At 38.1% G+C, this 25,506-nt stretch overlaps 1 protein-coding gene across 6 annotated transcripts in view; it reads right to left on the bottom strand.

Moving 5' to 3' along the window:
* Positions 1–25,506, bottom strand: part of Ssbp2 (single stranded DNA binding protein 2) — a 259,155-nt gene that overhangs the window by 161,502 nt on the left and 72,147 nt on the right. For all 6 annotated transcript variants that reach the window (XM_050153854.1, XM_050153853.1, XM_050153852.1 and 3 more), the window contains exons 2-3: positions 21,014–21,086; positions 5,451–5,512 (exon numbers count right to left, since the gene is read on the bottom strand). In XM_050153854.1, coding sequence (XP_050009811.1) covers positions 5,451–5,512; positions 21,014–21,086 — 135 coding nt within the window. The remainder of the gene's footprint in view (positions 1–5,450; positions 5,513–21,013; positions 21,087–25,506) is intronic.

Consider the following 25,506-nt stretch of genomic DNA (forward strand, 5'->3'; position numbering starts at 1 on the left):
AGATGAATAAAATCTGTCTCCCATTTCTTTCCAATTCTTTATGTTTCATGGAAGATTTCTTCCATTTTTGTTTGTTATTTTTTCTCTCCAGCAAATTTTCTTTATTCTACACATTCCTTTCCTCTTGTACCAGACAAAAGCCTGCTTTTTCTCTATATATGATATAATTAACTTTGTTGTGTTTTTTTTTCTCTATGGTATAATAAACTCTGTTGTTCTATCTCTCAAGCAAGTTTCTCCCATTTACACACTCTGTCACGGGTGTTACCCAGGTTGTTTTACATGATGCTTAGTTCAAATTAATTTGACTAAGTAGTGGTGACTCACTGACATCCAGGAAGGCATACCAAAAGTGGAAAGGGCCAGTCAGCCTATCACTAACAGCCCTGTCTAGCATGCAATACTAGTTTTTATCCAAGTATGTGGCTATTTTTAGCTATATCTGATGTTATTCATTGAATTCTGAAATCATTGGAGCACTAACATACAGTAATATTTGATTTCCAGCTGCCAGGTTGGATAAACTAAGTTCTTATGAGAACATTATTAATCAATTATGTATTTAGACTATAGACTTACATACCTAACATTATTTTAAAAGGTAGCTTATATTTTTGTTATTAAACTAAAATAGAGATTTTAGTTTTTTTAAATTAAGTCATCAAATGGCAGATTTTTTTAAGCTTGTGTTTTGAAATTCCATAAGTCTAAAAAGATGTCTCAGAATAAAGAAGTTTCTTGGAATTTTTAAAATTAGTGGAAGTGGAAACATGATTTCTACATACAAACAGGAAGTAATCTTCCAGGAATATTTGATTTAGAGGAAGGTAACAGACAAGCTGGGGATGCCATGTTCTGCCGTGGGACAGACAGGACAAACTGCAAGTGATGGGGAGATCGGGTGAGAAGTGAGACTGACGATTCAAATCATGTGCTTCACCCTCAAGAATAAATTCCTCTCCTCCCCAAGGCTGTTGGCTCTTGCTTCTCTTATACTGTGTGTGTGTGTGTGTGTGTGTGTGTGTGTGTGTGTGTGTGTGTGTGTGTGTGTATCCTATCTATCCCCTACCCTACCCCTCCTCCTCTTTCCTTTGACTTTTCACACTTAGGTTGTGTTCTATGTTACCTCTGGGAACATTACACATGCCATCATATTCTTCAACTACGCAGGGTAACACTGTAACACTCAAGCTGAAAACATTAACTACACTGTTCTTCTAAATTTCATATTACCATAAGTTAAGATGCTCTTCGTTACTGTAATAAAATAAAAGGTCAACTTAAAGTAGAAGGACATGTTTAGGATTCCGGTTTCAGAGGTTTTGAACAGTAGCTGCTTGGCTTTGTGGTTCTACGGTAAGGTGAATGCTCATCACAGTAGAAAATTATTTGCCACAAGGCAGCGAGGATGAAGAAAGAGGAAGAAGATGGAGGATGCAGAGCAAGAAGAACAGTCCAGGGACAAGATGTCCCTTTCAAGTCACACCCCCACGACTGCTAAACATCTCTTCACCTATCTGACCTTAAGTATTGTTCTTTTTGTTCTACTGGATAACTTCATCTCTGAACTCTTGGCCTGTTTACAGTCCATGCTGCTAAGTCCCAAGTGGTTATGTAGCTATCTCGGAGCTACAAACCTAGGACTCTCACTTTGTACACGCTGTCCTTAACTGAAGATCTCAAAACGTAACCTCTACACGCTAAGGCATGTTCTTTTTTCTAAAGCCCAGTGCCCTCGACATTCACCTAGTCAATGGCATCACTATCCATCCCATTACTCAGACCTAAAACTAGAAACCTCTTTGTTCACCTCACAATGATCTGATACATTGTTATCTGGGATCTCTCTCCTTATCACTTTTCAGCAAATAATTACAGGCATCCTATGACTAAACTCTACCCTGTTCTCAAGCCTCCTTAATTCACCTACACACTGATGCCCAGTACTTGTCTAAAAGCACAAAACTAACCATGACATGTACTTTGTTTAAAATGTCAGGGCACTAAGTCCAAAATCTTCCATAGATTCTATAATTTTCTAATCTTGCCTCTGCCTTTTTCATAACGGTGTGTACTCTTTTCCTAATACTGCAACCTTGACAGCAAATGGTTCAAAATACCTGTTAACCTTGAGTGTACAGTCAAACCTCTTTTGTGACTCTATAGGAACTATTCTTTGCCCTTATCTAACTTTCAATTCAGCTTCAGTTGACTTCCTCTATGATCCCTTTGCTTACTCTTCCCACTTTTGTGAGTGCTGCTACAGTGTTTATAATGTAACCACAACACATACCCTTTTATGCTTTGTTTGTTTGATTTCTTTAGCCCACTACTGATTTTCTTAACGGTAGCATAGTTTGAATTTCATAAGCATTTGGTAAACAGGCTTAAATAAAAAGACAATTCCAAATTTAAATTTCATTCTTTCATCTATTTTTATTTACGTGATGGGAAATTAATAAAAGTACAATTGGTTCACTGGTTAGTGTTAGCTGGGCTACCTAAGTGAGCAGAGCTGTAAATAGTCAAATGCTTAGCCCTAATAGCACCAGCAACATTCCTGTCGAAGGAATACAAATCTAGGTCTGCTTCCTTCATCAGACCAGACGATAAAGCTCAGGTAAGAGGGCCATGCATAAGCTGGATTTGAATTCAGCTCTCAGTAAAAGTTTCACTTTACACAATGATCAAGAAGGCTTATGAATGTGGCATGCTTCTAGAAGAGTAGATCCACATCTTTTGGTCAGTTCTCAGACAACCCCTTGACTTCAAAACCGTTAAGCATCAATGGCTCACACATATGAAGCAAATGCTGAAAAGAACATGTTGATAGTTTTATGGGGGGTAAAAAAATTAAAAAAATTTTAAAATAATACATATGCTGTATTTAAGTTCAACAAAGTTAGTCTAAAATATATACGCCAATTATTAGTATAAATTTGTTATCTCCAAATTAAGTTACCTAAAAGTTCAAAGTCAAGGTGTTATTCTGAATCTCTGAGTCACAGCAAAAAAAGGAAGGGAGGAAGGGAGGAAGGCAGGCAGGCAGGTTGGTTTAAGAGCTATACCTTCTGATGGCTGATGTAAAAAGCTAAAGTCTAGTACAAAAAGAGGCCACAGCATGCAGGAAGCTATTCCCGACCACCATGCTGTAGATTAGGGTAACTTATTGAAGAAGTGTGAAATGAAATAGACCTAAGAAACAAGGGAGTGAGAGATGTCCTCACCCTTCTAACCCCTGTCCAATAAGAACGATGTCGCTGATGGCTTTCATGCTGCTTCGTATCCACAAGCAGAAGCACATCTTGAAGACAGCTAGAAGGCAGTGAAGCACTCAGGGCTGAAGATACTTTCTAATTTCCATGTAGATTAGATCTATGTAAGTCTCTCTTAGTGTGTCCTCATTGTTGTCTAAGTTCTCTGGGATTGTGGTTTGTACGCTGGTTTGCTTTGCTTTGTGTTTAAAAACCACCTATGAGTGAGTACATGTGACAATTGTCTTTCTGTGTCTGGGTTACCTCACTCAAAATAATGTTTTCTAGCTCCATCTATATTCCTGCAAAATTCAAGCTGTCATTATTTTTTTTCTGCTGTGTAGTACTCCATTGTGTAAATGCACAACATTTTCCTTATTCATTCTTCGGCTAAGGGCATTTAGGTTGTTTCCAGCTTCTGGCTATGACAAACAAAGCTGCTATGAACATAGCTGAGTATATGTCCTTGTGGCACAATTCAGCATCCTTTGGATATATACCCAAAAGTGGTATTACTGGGCTTAATCTAGTTCCATCCATTCTCTATTTATGGAGCTAGAGTAACGCTACTAAGAAATGTGTAAGAACATACTACTAACATGATTACTCTCCTATGTAAAAACTTGCCTGCTTGTCTTTATGACATTCAAACTCCCTGATCTCTGATCACACTATCACATCAACGTCCAAAATGCTAAACTTCGTTCAACTCTTCCTGCAAACCATTCCTCTCTTCCCTTGACCTCTAGATCCTTGCAAAAGTATAATTTATTAAAGTACTTCCCTTTTCTATTTCTCCATATCTCTTTGGTTATCTCTTTATATATTCTTAAAAGTCTTGGCTTAACCAGCAACTCCTCCAGTTGATGTATGTACTATATATCCATCAAGTAATCTGCTTATGTCCCATAAGACATTCATTTCTTGTTGCCTATTGAACTATGTATTTTCCCACAGACTGCAATCAATAAGAAAGTAGCAATGTGCTATGTTTTATTTACTGATGTATCCGCACTATCAAATATACAGCCTGGTTCTCAATAAATACAAGTCATTTATTGCACTTGTTGACAATACACAAAAAACACATTTTACTAAGTCTGCTCAAAGTTTCATGAGTACATTTAACATTTTTAAAAACTGCTTCCACTATATGACAGAAATACAAAGAAATATAAAGGTATAAAAGACATTTATCCAAGGTAAATTTTAAAAAAAAAATCCCTTTGAACAAACAATTCAATAATTGATGATCATTGTATCAAGAAACAGGTTCTTATGAATATGCTCTTCCATCTGAAGAAAAGACAAATTTGTTTCAGTACCTGATTATCTGTAACTTACCCCTTCCCTGTTGGACTCCTTGTTAGCTGAGTGACTGTTATTCTAGTGTGTGACTAGCCGAGTGCTGACTACATCAATCCGATCACTGCCTCCTTCTCCCCAAGAGAAGTGAAGTGCAAAGAACCAGGTGGCTAGCATATCAACTCCTGTTTACAAAGTGAGTCTCATGATAACTCTCAGCCCTCTTTACAGAAAACAGTCTTAGAGCTAGTTAGTAGCTAAGAGTCAAGAAAAGCTCTCCTCTTCTGCACAGTGACACAACAAAGGAACTGCTATGGAATGAACTGTACCGTCTCCAGAGTCAGACAGTGAAGTCCTGACTCCCTGTATGATGGTATTTTGAGGTGGAGTCTCTGGAAAATAATTACATTTAGCTGACATCATGAGGGTAGGCCCCTCATGATGAGATTAGTTCCCTTGTAAGAACAGATACAGATATCTTGCCTTCCCTCTCTCCCACCACCATGGAAGGTTATGCTGTCTACGAGCCACCAGGACAGCCCTTGTTAGTGCCAACCACTATGGCACCGTTATCTGGGACTACTATACTCTGGAACCATGAGGAAATAAGCTTCAGCCTATGGTGTTTCTTAAAACAGTTCTCTGTATGAATATAATGAGCATATTTGGAATTCCACAAACCAACTCCACTTCCATTTGATTCAATAGTAATATCTTTAAGTCAATGCAGGAATGCTGGTCTTGAAGTTTTGTTTTGTTTTTTTTTTTTTCAAATGTTACCTTTTAGTTGACAGTTTTTGAAAATGAAAAACAAAAAAAAGAGTAAGGGGTCATAAAGAGATTTTGGAATGCAGCATCAATCAAGAAAAAATGAAATAAAAAGATACTTACCACCACCAAGAATGTAAGAATCCTGGCGGCTCCCCCAATGTGATGTTTTTTTCCCATCTTATCTAAAACAAATTTAAAAAAAAAGTATTACTTTCCTCGGAGTACCTTTCCCCATACATATTACCAAACAAAGTTTTCTCATTTAAAATGCTAGAGTGATTTTTTATATGTTCTTTATAATTTTTGTGCTATTCTTTGTTCAGATTTTCCAAGTACGCCTTTACATATGATGTGTAAGAAGATGCCACCATAATTGTCTTGAACTTGCTTCTCACCACTTCAGCGATAAACATTTGGGTCTTGTTGTTCCATCTTTCTGTGACCAGAGAAATGGCTCAGTCATTAAAGGCATTTTCTGTGCAAATCTGGTGACCAAAGTTCAATTCTAGGCACCTACATAGAGTCAAAAGGAACTCCAGAGTTGTCCTTCTACTTCTAGATGCATGCCAGGCATATGCATTCCCCACACACGATAGGCGCATTTAGTGTGTTTTAATTATGCGCACACACACATAAAAACATAAACAAATAAGCTGACACTAAGAATGTGTTTCCTACCTTAGTCATCATTAATTGCCTTCCTGTTAAGTTCTCATGAATACAGAGACCCTCTGAGAGGAGAATGGAAGTAGGAAGAAGGGGAAAGAGCTGCTAACACCATTGGGGTTGCTCCACCAGCAGCAATTAGTGAGGCTAACGGCTGGTCCCACTCCACCTGTTTCTAGCTTAAATAGACTGGATCCCACTCCACCTGTTTCTAGCTTAAATAGGCTGGATTCTTCCTGACCTCTAAGATGCACAAACACAATTGAACAAAACCTTCCTCCAATAGTGGTATTTCAGGTCCATGAGGGTCCCCTGAGCTCTGAAGCAATTGAGACCAGAAAGCTCATTCTTTCCTTGGAGGTAAAAAATTCAGCTATGAAAAATCTTTTGCTCATGTTTTTATAAGTACAACCTCTTTGGTTTGATCTTTCAGCCCTGATGACTGGTTATGGAGATGAATGATTCTGTGTAAATATATAACTTCAATGTTCCTTCTATGCTTTTTTAAATAACGGCTTCGCTATTTGCCTACGTTATATTCTTTCTTTTGATATATTTAGTGTGTTTTAATTAGAATGTCTGGATCCTGACTGATATCACCAAACCACAGCACTTCATGGAATATTTAAATTGCTTTCCTTTTAAGCAAAATGAAGTATAAACATTAGCAATGTGAACCAAGGAATAGTTAAGAATCTTCTTTGCCTGTTTTCTCATCTATAAAATAAGCTAGTAATTACCTACGTAAAAAGATTCTTAAGGATTAAACTTGTTAGTACATGAAATCACTTAAAACAGAGAGTACCAAAATAACTGTTAGCTGTCGAGTAGTTTGCTTTTACCCTACAGACATTCTCACAGAAAGTTAATCTAGCATTATTGTCACCTACACCAAAATAGCCAGAGATACATCACACAAAAACACTTACATGTTCAGTTTTATACTAAATAAAATTAAACTTACTAATCAGAACAATGTAAAATATCTTTGTGAATATCATCTGTACAACCAGGGAAGAGTATAAAATTGTAATCAGGAAGATGAAGGAAGCAGAACCCAGCCTTGAGGAGATTCCTCAGATGGGAACACAAGTCAGCAGGTGATCATAACAGAACCTGCTCTTGGAGATAAGCAGATATCGGAGTGTGGGAACTTTGGAGGGTGAGCTTTAAACCCAGTCTGCAGAGGAAAGGGAAGGCTGTCCAGAGCAGCTTCCCAAGAGCAGAGCGCTGGCAGCCATATTCGTCCCTGCATCTCCCCCAACCCTCTAAACACCAGGAGGAAGGGACCATGCAGTGCACATGGGGAAAGTACTGTGAAAAGCATTCCAGGTGTCCTGCTTGATTTCAATAGAAAGCTTCCGGAACAAGCTGGGTAATTGCAAACTTGATCTAGATAAAGGAACATATCTCAGGGAGAGGCCTCTGCTGAGGAAGATTTCTCAGACTTTACCATTCAATCACTCATTCTCCCTCCACTGCCACATCAAGGGCAAGAAAAAAGTTGTAAGAGAAAACACTTGAGAGATGAGACTAGGTGAGTAAGCAGGAACCAGATCGAGGGAAGTTGAGACTCAAAAACTATAATGTTGAAACTTCTAGGAGAAAACATGGGGAATACTCTTCAAGACATTGGGGCCAGCAACTCATTGCCACAGCAATGAGCCCAAGTATCTGAGGACTAGGGCTACATGAAAACACAAGGAAACCAGCAGTTAAACAAACAGGCCACAGAAAGGGGGAAACTCTTTTGTCTACATTTCATACTGGGGCTAACATACAGACTTTGCCAAAAAGAAAAAAAAAAGCTGAAGAAATTAAATACCAAGGAACTAAAACTTCCAGTCAACAAATGAACAGTTTTTAAAGAAACACAAAAGGCCAATTACTATTTTTAAAGTGTTCAACATTAAAACTACTTCGAGACATCATCTCACCACAGTTGTAATGAAATCATCAAGTCCTCAAGAAAGCTCACAACAAATGTTGGAGAGGATGTAGGTGAAAGAAACCCTGATCGCTGCTGGTTGGCGCACAAATTAATAAGCCATTATAGGTATCAGTTTGGAGGTTCCTCAAAAGGTTAAAAATAGAACTGCCATATGACCTAGTTATTCCACTCCTGGAGTAAGCCCAAGGAACTCTATTTCTTTCCACAGAGATATTTGCATATCTCTATTTACTATAGCAAGGCAATGGACAAACACATCTATCCACAGATGAATGGATAATAAAATTACGTACAAATAATAAATAAAATGAGGATTTCAATGTGAGAGTATGAGGAGGGCATGGGAGGGGCTCCAGGGCGTGTAGCTATGAGGAACTGGGAGATGAAAGAGAAAGGGGAAAGTAATAAAATTTTATTTCAACTAAAATAAATGTCAGATAAAAATAAAACTGATGATGATTCAGGTCTAAAGAAAAAAAATGAAATCACAAAACTTGCAAGAAAACAGACTTAGACTGTATAACATTAAACAAAGTACCCAAACTCAAAAAAAAAAAAAAGGGTCCTCTCCCTCAGATGTAGCCTATAATGTAAACACCTGTAAGTGCAGGTATACCTTAACGTTTAGTAAGAAGACACAGAAAGGGCACTATCAGGTGATGAGAAGGGCTCGATCATACAGACACATGCGTCAGGGAAGACGATACAAAGCTAACAGATTGTGCGGTATCAGAGCTGCCCGCTTTGTATATAAAGGATAAGCTCATACAGTGTAACGGAGCGCGTGAGAGCAGAAGCAAAGCCCAGAGCTTCAGAGCCGGGCTCCAACTGGAGCTCACTGGGATGTGCAGACACTAGACCCAAGCACTTCCTTGTTTTGGTCCCTATCTTAGTCTATGATTGTAAGAACATGAGTTGTAAATGACCTGGAATCTTAAAGCAAACAACTAATGTACTACCAACAAAACAAATGAAGTACAATAGCAATCTTAAAAAAGCTAAATAAAAGCTCGAGCAATCAGTGAACTTGGGAAGATTAAATGTGAGCAATAAAGACAAACACATCATATAAATGCAGGTAGATTTTAAATTGAATTCCCCTAAGTAGTGACATTTAGAAAATGTGCATTTTTGTCTCCTTGTATCTGATCATTTCAGTCCCTCATATCCTCTGGTTCATAAACACTAAGAAATACTACTTAACTAATATTGATGAGAAGTAACACTGTGATGGCCTATTAGATATAATATAGTCCAAAACATTTCTGTTCTGCTCTCGACTTTTTGCCATACCAGATCTTCATGGCTCGTATCTTCACGAGAGGGCATAATATCATATTCCTTAAAGCAACTCAGAATGATTTAATTAATATAGTTTTGTGTGATTATTTTGGGTCTATGCTAGCCAAGCAGTGGGGAACCAACAAGCAGTCCTCCATTCAACACAAATTCTTAAAAACTCTCTTGGTTCTTCTGGTTTGTGATCTCCCCAGTACTTCGTATCAGTTATAGTCAAATTCCATGAAAGAATCTTGCTTGGCCCATTAGCTCTAGCTTCTTATTGGCTGAGTCTTACATATTAATTTAACCCATTTCTATTCATCTGTGTATCGCCATGAGGCTGTGGCTTATGAGCTAAAGTTCCGACTGGCATCTGTCTCTGGCGGTTCCATGGCATCTTTCTGACTTCGCCCTTCTTTCCCCAGCCTTCAGCCTAGCTTTACCTGCCTACATAGTTCTACCTTGCTATAGGTCCAAAGCAGTTTCTTTATTCACTAATTGTAATCACAGCACACAGAGTGGCCTCCCACATCAAGGTTGCTTCTATTATTAGTGAATTTGTGAAGTATGAATAAGGGCCATGGCCAATAAGCAAGAATGTATTAGAAGCTGCAGTGATCATGTAAAACACCACCCTGCAAACAAGAGAGAATGGAGACAGGAGTTCACCACCACTCCTGGGTCTGTAGAGTACTCTGCTGCCTGCAAACCTCTAATCCCACTGCAGATTGCAGACTCCAATAACATCCTTGCTGTACCCAACTATTTCCTAAGAAGACTGGCATCTCCAACACTCCCCACACAGACACGCGTTGCAAGCCCAACTTCTCCTTTATAAAGGATATGGATGTTTCAAACATAGAAGGTTGCCTACCCTCCAAATTCTCTATGCTTAGGCTGAAATTCAGTAGCCATGAGAAAAATCTGGTTTTCTAATGTGATAGGGCAAAAACATGACAATTAATGTATGTGTCTTTCTTACCATTATGGACTGTCATTTCAATGATAATCACTCTTTCATCTTATAGAATGCATACATATGTGTTCATATATACGTACACATACATTCATATACACTTAACACTGAACATATGCATATATTTTAAAGCTCATTAATGTCTTTTCAAGAATGTATATTTTCTTTTAATAAATTGTATAATTTTGAATATGAACATAGTATATGTACAACCATACTCCTTATGTTACAATATATCCTGGCTCCCTTGACTATTCTTGAATAAATTACTTAAACAAAAAAAAAAAAGAAACTCAGAATGGATCACACGTACCATTGCTCTCAGCCCGATAACATTTTTTTACTAGAAAGTGACTATAGTTCATCTTTCCCATGTTAGATTACGGTTCTGTGCAGCTCAACTTCAGTCTACCTTTTACCATTACTGAATTAATAACACTGAAAGCCAGAAATGATCCCACAGCAAGTGATCTGTTATTTCCAAACTGTCACTAACTCATGCAGAGCTTACTTATGGAGAGAAAGAAATCCTCTCAAAGGGGCAAAACAGACTGGGAAACGGACGTCAGAAATAACCTAAGGACTGTCAACAGCAAATCTAATTGCAAATGTTGATACCTATACTCCCAGAACAGCGTGAGGCCATTAAAGAACAGGCCGTCTCTCCATGGAAAAGACATGCTCTACTAGTTAGCAAGTTGGAAGGAAAACAACATGTACAATAGAAAAAATGTTCTGTTTGAAAGCGGGGGGGGGGGGGGGATTGTGTACACTTAAGTGAGTGTATATTAAATACAGCACACCAAATTTACAACTGTCTTCTGGAAAGGGGTAATAGAAGACTTCCATTTTAAAATTACATTCATTTATGCATTTGTTACTTAGCTACTATATATTAATAACCGGTGGCATTGATAAATGGCCAGAACGTACCATGTCAGCCAACATTTGAGAAACAATTGTTCTAAATGGGATCTTCAACTCATTGAGTGCTCTGCTGTGGCCTCTGTGGTTGGTTTCTCTGCCCGGATAACATCTACACCAACAAGTTCTCTGTCTTTCCAAGTCTTCCTTCTTCTCTGTCCCAGCCCCACCATATGCTTTCCTTCTCTGACACTTTGTCCTGTTTGAATATCATATCCCCTCTCTTCCTACCACATGACCAGCTAGAATCTCTATGCAACTACAACTTCCAAGCAATTCTCAAAACCTTTTCTTCTGCCATATTTGAGATTTGGGGCATTGTCTGTGATTATGCTCGCTCTATCATGCAATCGAACATTTTCAGCATTTCTACATAAGCTAAGAACCAAACACTGAATCATGAACAAAATATACATTAATAGATGTATGGCTTATGGTGTAAGTACAAGGTACATCTCACACAACAATGCTCCTATGAATCATCTCATAAATATGGTCAGGTCAAGTTGGCTAAAGAGAGATCTTATTTTATAAGACTAATCGAATATCCCATGAAAAAATGGTATTGGCTTTGAAGGGAGTGTGTGTGTGTATGTGTATAAAATTACAACCCACTTTTATTTGAGGAAAATTAGAAAATAAATATTGTCAATAAAGGAAACCTTTCAACCATGCATAGTTCTTGTTTTTATACCAGAGATTTTTAAATTTGGGTCAATAACTGCATTAAAGGATTAGTGAGCCTTTGAAAGTTGACAAAAAAATGGCAATATGTATTTTTCTAAGGTGAGAGTCTGCATTTTACTATTCATCAGGTTCTTTTTAGTTTTTCGAGACAGGGTTTCTCTGTAGCTTTGGAATCTGTCCTGGCACTAGCTCTTGTAGACCAGGCTGGCCTCGAACTCACAGAGATCCGCCTGCCTCTGCCTCCCGAGTGCTGGGATTAAAGGCGTGTGCCACCACCGCCAGGCTATTCATCAGGTTCTTAAAGAGTATCCCATTTAAAAAAATTAAGAACTATCTCTTTCCTCATAACTTTACAAAATAAACAATAAAAATTGTCAAGTGTATATAATATTTTCTATCTCAGCCTCCTTGCTGCTGGCTAGCTTTCTGTTGAGCTCTGCCTTCAGGACATGCAGGCAGGCCTGTGGTCCAAAAGTGACAATTCTGGACATCAGCAACACCTATGCATAGGACTAGGTGTGGTGTGGGGGTGGGAAGTGTTAGAGATAAGAAGTGAGTGTTAGGAAAAAATCCACAGTCAGTATTATGAATTTCCTTGAAATTGTCCTTATTTCTCTGATACGGTCTCTGGCTAAGCCCAGAGTTCACTAATGACTACACTTGCTGATCCCCAGGTCCCAAGTACTAGAATAGAGGTGGGCTCTGCTGAACCCAGCTTTTGATGTCAGTCAAAACTAGGGTATAAACTCTGGTCCTTGTGTCATAAGCGATCCATTTCCACAACCTGCTAACAACACTTCTCCGAAGCTCTGGCATTGTTAGCACACCATCTTACAGCAGACTGAAGCCCCTTCAAGAACATCTCAATAAGTGCACCAATAGGTCTCAAGCAAGGGTCTCTAAACTTTTCTATTTTCATAAATTCTTTCACACTTTTTGAATGTGTAGCATTTTTAAAAATTTTAACAACATAAAGGATAAAACCTGTTCTTGAGTGAGTATCCAACTCATTTGCAAATAAAATGCCTGAGATTTCTAATCTAGATAGAATGTGCTGATTTCTAAGGTATAAGTATGTGCACACATCAAACTAAACACATATAAATGCAAATGAAATAAAAATATTTAGAAATTGAAACAAAGGAAGTTTAACAGAAGGGAAATCTCCCTGTGTTCTGACGTGAATAAGCTGAAGCTGTGCTGTCTATTCACACAGGGCTCCTAGATCTGAGTTACGTTAGCTGAGCACTTCCCAGCTGTCCCTACCACAGTCACATGGGACTGTTGGGAGCCTTACCAAACAATGCACACTGGCAGCCTTCTATGAGCAATCTCAGATAGCACTGCTTTGTTTTAGAAGGAAGGAAAAAAAAAAAAAATACACATACATATATACATATATGTAAATTTTTTTCTTGGGGAAACTCCTCAATGGTTCTTGCTGGTTTGGGTTTTATTCTAAAGGTCATTAGGTGGTTATGAAAGGAAAGACCTTTTAGTATTCTGTGTGACAAAAAGTTTAAAAATTACAAATGACATCTCGACAAGAAGTTCAGGATGTCTGGGAGAATTTTTTTTTAAGGACATTATAAAAACTGCAAGGATTCAGCAAGTCAGAAGGCAAAGTGCAGTTCAAGAGAACAGCCGGTGGGAACCTCTCTGTGGCCAGAGAGAGACAAAAACACAGCCAGTGTCAATTGTATCTAAGCAGTGTCACTGTCCATAAAATCCTAAATTTTTTCCCACTATTCGCTGACCTTCTGCAAGAATCTCTCACCTTCAAGAGCAATGAGTTAATGGAACTTAGGAACTACACAGGGAACAGAACCTTGAACACAGAAAAGGGGTGAGCTGATGGAGCAGTAGAACTCATTGTAATACTCCAAAGAAACAAGAAAGCCCAGCAAGAGAACTCGGTGTTCCTCCACTGAGGTTCTCTGATAGCAGGGAAGCCTTGAGAGAGCCTATAACATTCATCTCAGGGCAGGGGACATTTTACTGCAAAGGGTACCCCAAAAGTCAGATAACTATAGGCCCCTCAAGTATAGACACATGACATATCCATGTACATATAAGATGTATATTTGCTAGTGTGCCCAAAAAGTACATAAAAATAGAAAAAAAAAACCTGAAACTACAAAAATAAAAAAAAATTACTGGTCACAAGTGTAAAAAGCAACACTGTGGAGCACACATACCTTCCAAACACTACTCTATACAACTTATATGTACTGATCCAATATACACCCCTGTGCAAATCTGTAGTATTATCATCTTCTTTCATAATTAAGAAAATCAGCTAAGATGTGGTGCATATTCAAACTCAAGACATTTGTTGAAAGGCAATTAATTATAAATTTGAATTAAAGCTCAAGAAGCTGACTAGCAAGTACAATTTCATTTCGTTATACAGGAGAAAGATGGAAGGGAACTGTGAAGTCTACAGTGTCCAATAACTGAGCACTGAAAAAGCAATCCTTCATTAGATGTTGCAAAGTTACTATTTCAGGTCAAATTGTTGGCCAAGAAAAGAGGACAGCAAAGATAAACTGTAAAAGGAAAGGGGGAAATGTGTAACTCTACAGTGACATTTTACTCCCCTACCCCAAGACAGGGTTTCTCTGTGAAGTCACTCTGTAACCCACGCTGGTCACAAACTCAGATCTATCTTCCTTGGCCTTCTAAGTGCTGGGATTAAAGGTGTGCATTACTACGCCTGGCTAGCATGTTAACTCTTAATTATATATTTGTGAAGAACACCCAGCCTCATTTCCAAGCATGAATACTATAAAACATTCAAAAATCAACAGGAATTCTCTATATATGGGAATAATATAACAAGAAAAACACAACTAGCAACGAGTACAAAGTATTAACACTGACCTACAATTGAAAGGTTTCTGACCACTCTCTTAAAGCTGAATCTTACTGGTCATGAAGACAAACAGAACAGGACTCTGTGCTGACCCCATTCCTACAGAGCATCTGAAGTCAGGAAGTAGAATGTCACTCACACTGTATGTAGGTTTGAGGCAGTAAGTAAAATGATCACATGCCAAAAATAACTCTGAACTTGTTAGTTCAATCAAGTTAGAGAATGGCGTGGCCATCACTGTTAGTCCAGTGTTTTCAGTTTCATTTAGAAAAAGAAATAAAGAATAGATTTCCTGAATCCTTTAACGAGTAGATCTCTGAATCTGCATCTCTTTCTTGCGCCTTTGTGTGTGTGTGTGGGGGGGGGGGGTTCCTTCTGTTTATTTTGTCCTATTCAAATTCCAGTGTGCTAGTTATCTTTTCTTACTATGTTTTATTTCATTTAAAAAAGGAAAGTAAAAGGAGCTGGTCTAATATAATTATGGTCTTCACTCTTCCAACCAACAACAAAGCCATCAGGAGCAATCAATTGTTCAAAGTTAGGTCAGGAGCACTTTTTTAAAAGATTAAGCCCACATGAGTAACTGGGCTGGTGAGAAAAATGTCTTGCTTGTCCAAATGCCACTGGACGTACTGAGTGCCCTTCCTGCAGTTTCAGCTGTAACAATCAGCCCAAGTAAATGTAAGAAATGGTCCAGCACAGTAATCTTGACTCCAAAGAACTTACTAACATTATAACCTCACTGATACTGAAGGAGAACTTGAGAAAGAAGTGACTACTTTGCATTGAACCTCAGCAAAAATATTAGGTTGAAGTAATTATTTCAACCCTCTCTTTATTACAAAACTCATCCCAAATAATTCATTCCACCTATTTTTAGTTTCTTGTGTAACAGATCTGAGTAAGGTAAAAATCTGGGAAAAGAGTAGTAAAGACTAACAGAACATGTGCAGTCATATACAACTGAACTGCTTAAAAAGTCATTCTAGGTTGTTTCCAGGTTCTCTGTGACAAGTGCTGCTATGAACATAGCTGAGCACATGTCCTTGTGGTATAATTGAGCATCCTTTGGATATATACCCAAAAGTGGTATTGCTGGGTCTTGAGGAAGGTTGTTTCCTAATTTTCTGAGAAATCACCAAACTGAAATCCAAAGAGGATGTACCAGCTTGCATTCCCACCAGCAATGCAGGAGTGTTCCCTTTACCCCACAACCTCTCCAGCATAAGTTGTCATCAGTGTTTTTGATCTTGGCCATTCTTACAGGTGTTAAGATGGAATCTCAGAGTTGTTTTGATTCACATTTCTCTGATGACTAAGGATGTTGAACATTTCCTTAAGTGTCTTTCAGCCATTTTAGATTGCTCTGTTGAGAGTTCTCTGTTTAGGCCTGTACTCCATTTTTTTTATTGGATTATTTGTTCTTTTGATGACCAATTTCTTGTGTTCTTTGTATAATCTGGAGATCATCCTTCTGTCTGATGTGGGGTTAGTGAAGATCTTTTTCCATTCTGTAGTCTGTCTTTTTGTCTTGTTGACCATGTCCTTTGCTTTACAGAAGCTTTTCAGTTTCAGAAGGTCCCACTTATTAATTGTTTCTCAGTGTCTGTGCTACTGGGGTTATATTTAGGAAGTAGTTTCCTGTGCCAATGCGTTCAAGTGTACTTCCCACTTTCTCTTCTATAAGGTTCAGTGTGGCTGGCTTTATGTTGAGGTCTTTGATTCATTTGGACTTGAGTTTTGTGCATGGTGATAGATATGGGTCTATTTTCATTCAACTACATGTTGATATCCAGTTATGCCAGCACCTTTTGCGGAATATGTCTTCCTTTTTTCCATTTTATATTTTTTGCTTCAAAATCGGGTATTTGAAAGTATGTGGATTAATATCTAAGTCTTCAATTCAGTTCTATTGTTCCTCCTGTCTGTTCTTATCCCAATACCAGACTGCTTTCAGTACTGTAGCTCTTGAGTAGAGTTTGAAGTCAGGGATTGTGATGCCTCCAGAAGTGCCCCTCGACCGAAGAATGGATAGAAAAATGTGGTACATTTACACAATGGAGTACTACACAGCAGAAAAAATAACAACAGCTTAAAATTTGCAGGCAATTGGATGAAGCTAGAAAACATCATTTTGAGTGCAGTAACCCAGACCCAGATAGACAAATATCATACATAATCACTTATCTCACTCATAAGTGGCTTTTAGAGATAAAGCAGAAAAAAAAATGCCTACAGCCTACAATTCAAAATCCCAGAGAACCCAGATAACACTGAGGGCCCTAAAAGAGACATACATAGATCTAATCTACATGAGAAGTAGAAAAAGACAAGATCTCCTGAGTAAATAGGGAGCATGGGGACCTTGGGGGAGGGTTAAAGAGGGGAGAGGAGAGGCAGGGAGGGAAGCAGAGAAAAATGTAGAGCTCAATTAAATCCATTAAAAAAAGAAGCTTAAAAAAAAAGAAGTCATTCTATAAAGAGCGCCCTCTAGCTCTGCGTGTGTAGGTGGAGAGCTCTAAACACCACATTCATGCTTTTCTCTCCCCTCTGTGCTGTCTACAGTCAGGGCGCAGGGTAGCATGGATATCTTAGAATAGACTTAACGATGCTGTTCTTTTACTGTAAACTTTCATAGGCTCTATCATCAAGAAGGTAGTGTAAAATTTCCTATTGAAGTATGCAATGGTCTTCCTGTATAGGCCCCTGCAGGCTGCACTGACATCTTAAAGACAGAGAACCCTGAGAAAGCCTTCTTAGTAAATGGTCACCCAAGTCATATGAGTACATACGAGGAGAAGGGTTTAGGCACAGTAACACAACATTGCCCAGAAGGCAGAGCCTTGTGGTACATACAGAAAACACAAGCAATTAGATATTGCAGACACTTACAATGTGAGGGAATAAAAAGTTAGGCACTGAAATATAACCAACTGCAATTATCAAAACTCTAGCATGTGCTCAGCAAAGTGATATTACAAAGACACCAGAAGTTTCTATGTGTAAATTCAGAACACTTAAGATTACGTATTTTCTATATTTTTAAACAAGTATAAATATATAAACATAATGTTTTTATATGTAAAGATTCTACAACTAGGGAGAACCCCTCTGACACTCCCTCCCCACTTCTCTGATGATGCACAAGCACTTAGGCTGTGCTATCATGTGCTCTGATCATGTCCTCCACTCCACCCATCTACCAGTCTTCTTCCTTACCCAGTCTCTGTTCTGCTCCCATGGTGTGTGTGTGTGTGTGTGTGTGTGTGTGTGTGTGTGTGTACACTTTTATATAACCTATACTACTAAGTCTAGGATCTTCAAATGAAAGAAAACAGCAATACCTTTCTCGAATTGGTTTATTTTACTCAATATGATTATCTCAAGTTTACCCATTTTTCTAGAAAATAGCAAAATTATATTTTTTCTGGCTGAATAACACTTCACTGTGCATATTACCCTATTTTATTTACCCTTTTATTTGTAGACACCTACAATACAAACAAATAACATGGATAGAGTGTATCTGTGATACACTGACTTAGAGTCCTATAGGTACAGAACCAGAGGAAATATGCAATGTGCCATGCATGTATTTAGTTCTGTGAAAAACTTCCATAGTATTTCCATAGTGACTGGAAATTTCCATAGTTCCTTTTAACCCATATCCTCACTAGACTTTGTCTTTAGCTGCTACAGGGTGAGATGATGTTTCCAGATAGTTCTAACATGCATTCCCCTGATTGCTAAGCATGAGACAGTTTTTCTGATTATTAGTCATCTGTGCTTCATCTTCTGAGATACTCATCTCACTAGCTCATTTATTGATAGGGGTGTTTGGGAACCTTTTGGAGTTGAGTATTTTTGAGTTGATATGCTCTCGATGTTAATCCTTTGGGAGATGTCTAGCTAGGAAAGATCTCTTCTGTTTGGAGGGTGTCTTCTCACTTGAACGTTTGTTATACAGCAGCTCTCTCATTTCATGCAATCCCATTAGACAGTTCTTAGGTTTTATTTCCTGGGTTGTAGTTTTACAGAAAATCATTATCTATGTTATGACTGAATTGTTTTCCTGATAATTCCCAGGCAACGGTGTTTCCAGTCTCATAGTAAGGTCTTTGATACATCTGAAACTGATTTTTGCATAGAGTAGGAGGAATTTAGTTTCATTTCCCTTCATATGGATCACATTTACAGCACCATTTTTGGAAAATGTCTGCTCTTCAATGCATGTTTTTTTTTTACATGGCTGTAAACCATGTAACTTTAGGGGTTTAATTTCTGGGTCCTCCATTGCATGGATCTGCATGTCTGCTTTGATGCCAACACTGTGCTGTTTTGTTATCACAAACCTGTAACATAACTTGAAATTGGGCACGTTACTATCACTAGCACTGATCTTTTTTCTCAAGACTCTAACCTGGAGTTTTACACGCTCATGTGACTTTTAGCATTTTTTCATATTTCTGTGAAGAATTTTGTTGTATTTTGATGGAGACTAAATTGTTTCTGTAAATCATTCTTAGTAATATGGCCATTTTTTATTATACTGATACTGACAATCCTAGAACATGGAAAATGTTTCCTTCAATTTCCTTATTTGATATTTGTTGTGGTTTTAATCAGAATGGCCTCCAAGGGGTCATATGTTTGAATGTCTGATCTGTGTGTTAATGTATACACTTGTTTGAGAGCAAAGGAATCAAAAGTAAGCTATTCCTCATGTGAAGCAAGACCAGAAGGGGTTTCCTGCACACATGTGTAGACCATTGACCATGGACAACTTGAATTTTAATTCCATAACTCATTAACTTGATCCTGTTCTGATTAATACAACAGCAGTAATATGTGTCATGCAAATTTCTTAAAAGATTTTGAAATAATTTGGTGCTTGATGTGCCTACTACATAACAGAATTCAGCCTTCTCATTCTCCTTACCATAATGCAGATTAGAGAAGAAAAATAGAGTTGTATAAGAAAGCTCAGATTCAGGGCCAGGTGGTGGTGGCACACGCCTTTAATCCCAGCACTTGGGAGGCAGAGGCAGGCGGATCTCTGTGAGTTCGAGGCCAGCCTGCTCTACAAGAGCTAGTTCCAGGACAGGAACCAAAAGCTACAGAGAAACCCTGTCTCGAAAATAAGAAAGAAAGGAAGAAAGGAAGAAAGGAAGAAAGGAAGAAAGAAAGAAAGAAAGAAAGAAAGAAAGAAAGAAAGAAAGAAAGAAAGAAAGAAAGAAAGAAAGTTAGCTCAGATTCAGAGCTGGAAAAAGCAAAAGAGGAGCAGACACTTGCCTGTAATTCCAGCACTCAGGAGGCTGAGGCAGGTGTGATGGCAAGTTTGAGGTCAGCGTGTTTCCAACAAGAAAATCAAACCAGAATGGTGACAGAGGAGAGAGAGAATATCAAGAGTTTTTAAAATATTTTCAAAAATATTTTGAAACACCCAACTCTTATTTATGTAAAATAAAAAACGACAAATTCACATTATCAAAACTTGTAAACAGGGGCTGGAGAGATGGCTCAGAGGTTAAGAGCACTGGCTGCTCTTCCAGAGGTCCTGAGTTCAATTCCCAGCCACAACATGGTGGCTCACAACCATCTATAATGAGATCTGATGCCCTCTTCTGGTCTGCAGGCAGAACACTGTATACATAATGAATGAATAAATAAAAACTTGCAAACAAATGCTAGCATAAGATACTGTTGGAAACAGGCCCCAGAAGGAAGTGTAAGGTTTGTACACACGTGTCTGTGTGCAAGCATGCACAGGTGCACTAGTAGCACTTATGAGCACCTGGCACTTGTGCATCACTCAGTGAACAACTCGGAAGTCTGTTCTCTTCTTCTGTAACGTCATGCTGGGGACCAAATTCAGATTATCAGGCATGCTGACAAGAACTTTTACCCAAAGGGCCAGCCCACTGGCCCTCAACTACATCTTCTCAAGACAAAGTCTCTCTGATGAGCAGGCTGGGCTGGCTGGTTCACCACTGGGACAGAAATGCACACCACCACAGTCAGACTTTGCTGTGTGTATATGCTTGAGACTGAACCGTCTCCTCAGGCCTAGTGGAAGCTTCTACAGCAAAGTTGCATTCTTGGTTATTATTGCCATATTGAGATAACTTTCTACGAGAATAAATACCTAGAAAGTTTACTAGACTGTTACTGAGTTCCACAGAAAAGGTGTCTTGAGATACTAAAAACACATAACAATCTACAAAGATTATATTATATAAAATGCTACCTGAGCACTTCATCATTCTCTATATTTCTCATTCATTTACATAGCAAATGTAATGCAGAAAACATATAAAACATACCTCTGATAGAAATGTTTGGGCCGATTTCTGAGCTCCTACATGGAGCAGATATTCATATACGTAGAGCGCTAACCTGGAAAACAGACGAGACATTCACTGAGAGGAGGACTTTAATGTGTTTAACCAATCATTCTACATCAAAGACATTTATACACTAATAGTGACAGAAAATAAACCTTTGGCCACACCCTTTCAATGAGAATGTGTCTATATTCAGGAAGAAATTAATTATACTAATGTGTTAGGTTTTAGAGAAAAAATAACTATATTTTTTCTTACATCATCTCACTTATTCAAACATTCTCTTTGTTATACTTAATATAATCAATAGTTTAAAACCAAAAATTAATAATTCCTATATCCCATTTTAAGGTAAATCCCATTTTCTTTCATTAGTAAAATAAATGAATTAACTGATTGAATTTTATTACCTTTGACCTTTTTGGTGGCCAATATTGTTAACCCACTTATGTATACACCCAGCTCAAAACGTGTTTGGTATCAATGTTAACACTTGTTTAAAAGTTTCTGCCTTCTACTTAATCTTTAGACTTGATTATTAGACCAATTAATATTCTAGTGTATAAGGAATTCAAATTCACAGATAATTTCAGTATATGCAAACTTCAAAGTTAATATGTTAGTCATTTGGAGACTTACAGTTTAAAGGTTAAAACAAAATTATATATAAATTTATTACTCGAATACATAATGTACAGTGTCATATACATTTATACTGCTTTCCTTATCTTGTGGGTTCAGAATTTTTAAACTGTACCATGCGGTTCAATTTCAGTTGAGCTGTTAAGATGTTATTCACAAACTCAATGAATCTGACGCAGTATTTTAATGATATCTTGGACAGATGCCCAGATATCTCACAACAGTTCAGCTTCCACTGCAGTATATTTACCAATATTGAGCCAGGTTTACCGTAAATAATGCAATGTAACAATAACCACAATTTGGTATGGCTACACCACTTTTCTTGCCAAGTGAATTTTGATTATTAAAGATTGATGGCATTTGCAAAAGTGATAATGTTCTTCCTTCCCATGAAAATACACCAAGCATCTGTCACAGAAAATAAGAAATCCTACGCAAATTAAGTTGTTCTGTCCACTTAATTACTTCTCCATTTAAAATCAACAGATATTTTACTGAGGACCACTAAGTGCCACCGAGTAGACATTCAACAGTGACTGCAGATAACTAACTGTACGGCAGTGGCAGTGAGTGTAGACTGAAGTGAGAAGTATGGATCTCCTCCAGGGGGGTGGCACTCTTAGGTCGCTGCTTCGCTCCCTTCCCACCCAGCATGCTTGGTGGCCATGGCAGTTTCTTTCCAAGGCTGGCGCTCACCGAGGGAGTGTGGCTCACCCTGCACACACCACAGGAACTGCAGGCACTGCAATGTGCCTGTGGCTTAAACAAACATTCCTGCTAGTGACTCTGACACCCACTGAACACACATGCCCTGCACATGCCACCTCTGCATGAGCCACACAACCATATGGTTCACAGACTATGATGGCAAATTTTACTTTGAAAAGGGAAAAACAGAATATCTCTCTGGATAGACGTGACTTGCAAAGCCAAGGGTCTAACACCTACCAGTACCCACTAGGCAGGAAATGGGACTTGTGTCAAAGACTGAAGGCTGCTAGTCTACCACGTTTGAAGAATTTGAGAGACAGAAGGAAGCAGAGGAACCATGGTGAGCTTGTGGGGAAAGAGGCACTGGTAACAGACAGGTCCAACTGTATCTCCAAATCAGTTGAAGTTTCTCGCAAAGTTCCATCCTTTATACTGACCATGTTCAAAGTTAAATTCACCTTATCCATCTGCTTCTATGGTTCTTTGTTCAAAAAGAATCATTTAAAAAAGTTTGACTTTCAGTTCCCTGAATCTGTCAAATAGAAGAATATGTTCCTCCCATTATTGACAGATTAATTACTATGAAAATTTTGGCTAGCTAATTCAGCATTAGATACAGTCATTCTACTTCTCAAGAGCTCCCCACAACAGCAGCACTGAAAACACTAAAATAAGAATAACTGGAAGTTCTAGTCTTAGGGTTACCGTTGCTGTGATGAAACACCATGATCAAAGCAACTGGGGGAGGAAAGGATTTGTTCGGCTCACACTTCCATAGCACCAGTCATCACTGAAGAAAGTCAGGACAGGAACTCAAACAGGGAAGAGACCTGAAGGCAGGAGCTGATGCAGAGACCATGGAGGAGTGCAGATTACTGGCTTGCTCCTCATGGCTTGCTCAACCTGTTTTATTACCAAATCCAGGACCATGAGCCCAGGGATGTCACTACCCACAATGACCTGGGCCCTCCCCCATTAATTACTATAAGAAAATGCCTTATAGCCGGATCTTATGGAGACATTTTTTTTTTCAATTGAAGTTTCCTCTTTTCAGATGACCTTAGCCTGTGTCAAGCTAACATAAAACTAGCCAGGACAATTCTGGAAGGAAGATTATGCAAAAATAGAAAGAAAGAAAGAAAGAAAGAAAGAAAGAAAGAAAGAAAGAAAGAAAGAAAGAAAGAAAGAAAGAAAGAAAGAAAGAGAAAAAGATACTGATGTCTGAATACAAATATTCCAAGAACTAAAGAGAGGCATTTCTCCATCTGTGCAGGTAATTCACAACACATGCAGGTAAAATTACCAAACATGAGAGCAACAAGAAACACTTAAATGAGATCCAGTTATTATCAAACAGGATGATTTTAAAAATACTGAAATTAATATTTGAAAGGCATAAACTTTTGAACTAACAGTTTCTTTCTTTGTATGGTCTTTCAGAAATTTAAGTACTTTTCATAATATACAAAATGGGTATTTAATCTTGTAGTTTATCATTTAAATATATCTATAAATCACAGTTTTGTGGTAAAAGGCCACTGTAGCAGGCAGACCGAGATTCTCTGATTCCTGACACTACTTAGATGAATAAAAAACCAATCGAAGAGTGTCATGAATCAAATATCTTTATCTTTCACTTCATTTTAAGCCAGTGACAACAAATGGCTTCTGAAGAAAGAATAATTTCTTTTAGGGTGTGGCCCTTGGTAGGTCAATCACATTCCATCAGATGGCCCTAAATTCATGAGTATATGGGTAGTTCAAAGTGAAACTGATGGGTTGATTACAGAGAGAGAAAGAGAAAGAGAGGAAGAGAGAAAACACAAAGTTGTGAGGGAGGTAGAGGTAGATATTTGAGAGGTATTGGGAGGAGGAGATGGGGCAAATATCACTAAAATACATAGAATAAAATTCTCTGCATTAATAAAAATATTTTTAATATTTGCTTTCAGTAAGATAAAGTACAGTTCCATACTGTTAACATTATGGAGGTAACACCTTCACATTAGTTCCAAATCACTACATAAAACGACAACTAAAAATTTAATTGGTTTATTACTGTGCAGTATATTTCATGTGGGTTTTTTAGTGTTATTTTAATTTTATAAAAGTCTCCAAAAGGAACTAACAACTTCCCTCTTTCTTATTCCCTTTTAACAGGAAATAAAGCAAGATTAGGGAATCTAAAAGGACGGTAGACCGTTTCGTGAAGGACATTCTATGAAAGCCATAAGTAGGGCTGGAGAGATGACTCAGTGGTTAATAGACAAGCTGATCTTCCAGAGAACCCTAAAACCCACATGGCAGCTCACAACTATCTGTAACTCCAGAGGATCCAACACTCTCATACCATACAGACATACATGCAGGCAAAACACCAACACACATAAAATAAAAATAAATAAATCATTTTTTATTTTAAATTCATAAGTACTCAATATTCTATAGTGTGTGTGGGTGGGTGTCCTCTGTAGCTTGGGGCCTGTGCTGGAACTAGCTCTTGTACAGCAGGCTGGCCTTGAACTCACAGAGATCTCCCTGCCTCTGCCTTCCACGTGCTGGAATTAAAAGCACATGCCACCACCACCTGGCATCTATAGGCTATATTTAAAAACAACAACAACAAAAACCTTACTTCCCATGCTTAGACCTTAAATCCTAGTATCAATGACCAGAAAAGCATTAAAGAATAGATTCTCCGTTATTTGCAGATGATATGATAGTATACATAAGCGACCCCAAAAACTCTACCAAAGAACTCCTACAGCTGATAAACACCTTTAGTAGCGTGGCTGGATACAAGATCAACTCCAAAAAATCAGTTGCCTTCCTATACACTAAGGATAAGGAAACAGAGAGGGAAATCACAGAAGCATCACCTTTCACGATAGCCACAAAGAGCATAAAATATCTTGGGGTAACCCTGACCAAGGAAGTGAAAGATCTATTTGACAAGAACTTTAAGTCTTTGAAGAAAGAAATAGAAGAGGACACCAGAAAATGGAAGGATCTCCCTTGCTCTTGGATTGGGAGGATCAACATAGTAAAAATGGCAATTCTACCAAAAGCAATCTATAGATTCAATGCAATCCCCATCAAAATCCCATCAAAATTCT

The sequence above is a fragment of the Alexandromys fortis genome, unplaced genomic scaffold, assembly GCF_014885135.2.
Source record: "Alexandromys fortis isolate MF-2015 unplaced genomic scaffold, M_Fortis_MF-2015_v1.1 scaffold_79, whole genome shotgun sequence".
NCBI classification, from domain to species: domain Eukaryota; kingdom Metazoa; phylum Chordata; class Mammalia; order Rodentia; family Cricetidae; genus Alexandromys; species Alexandromys fortis.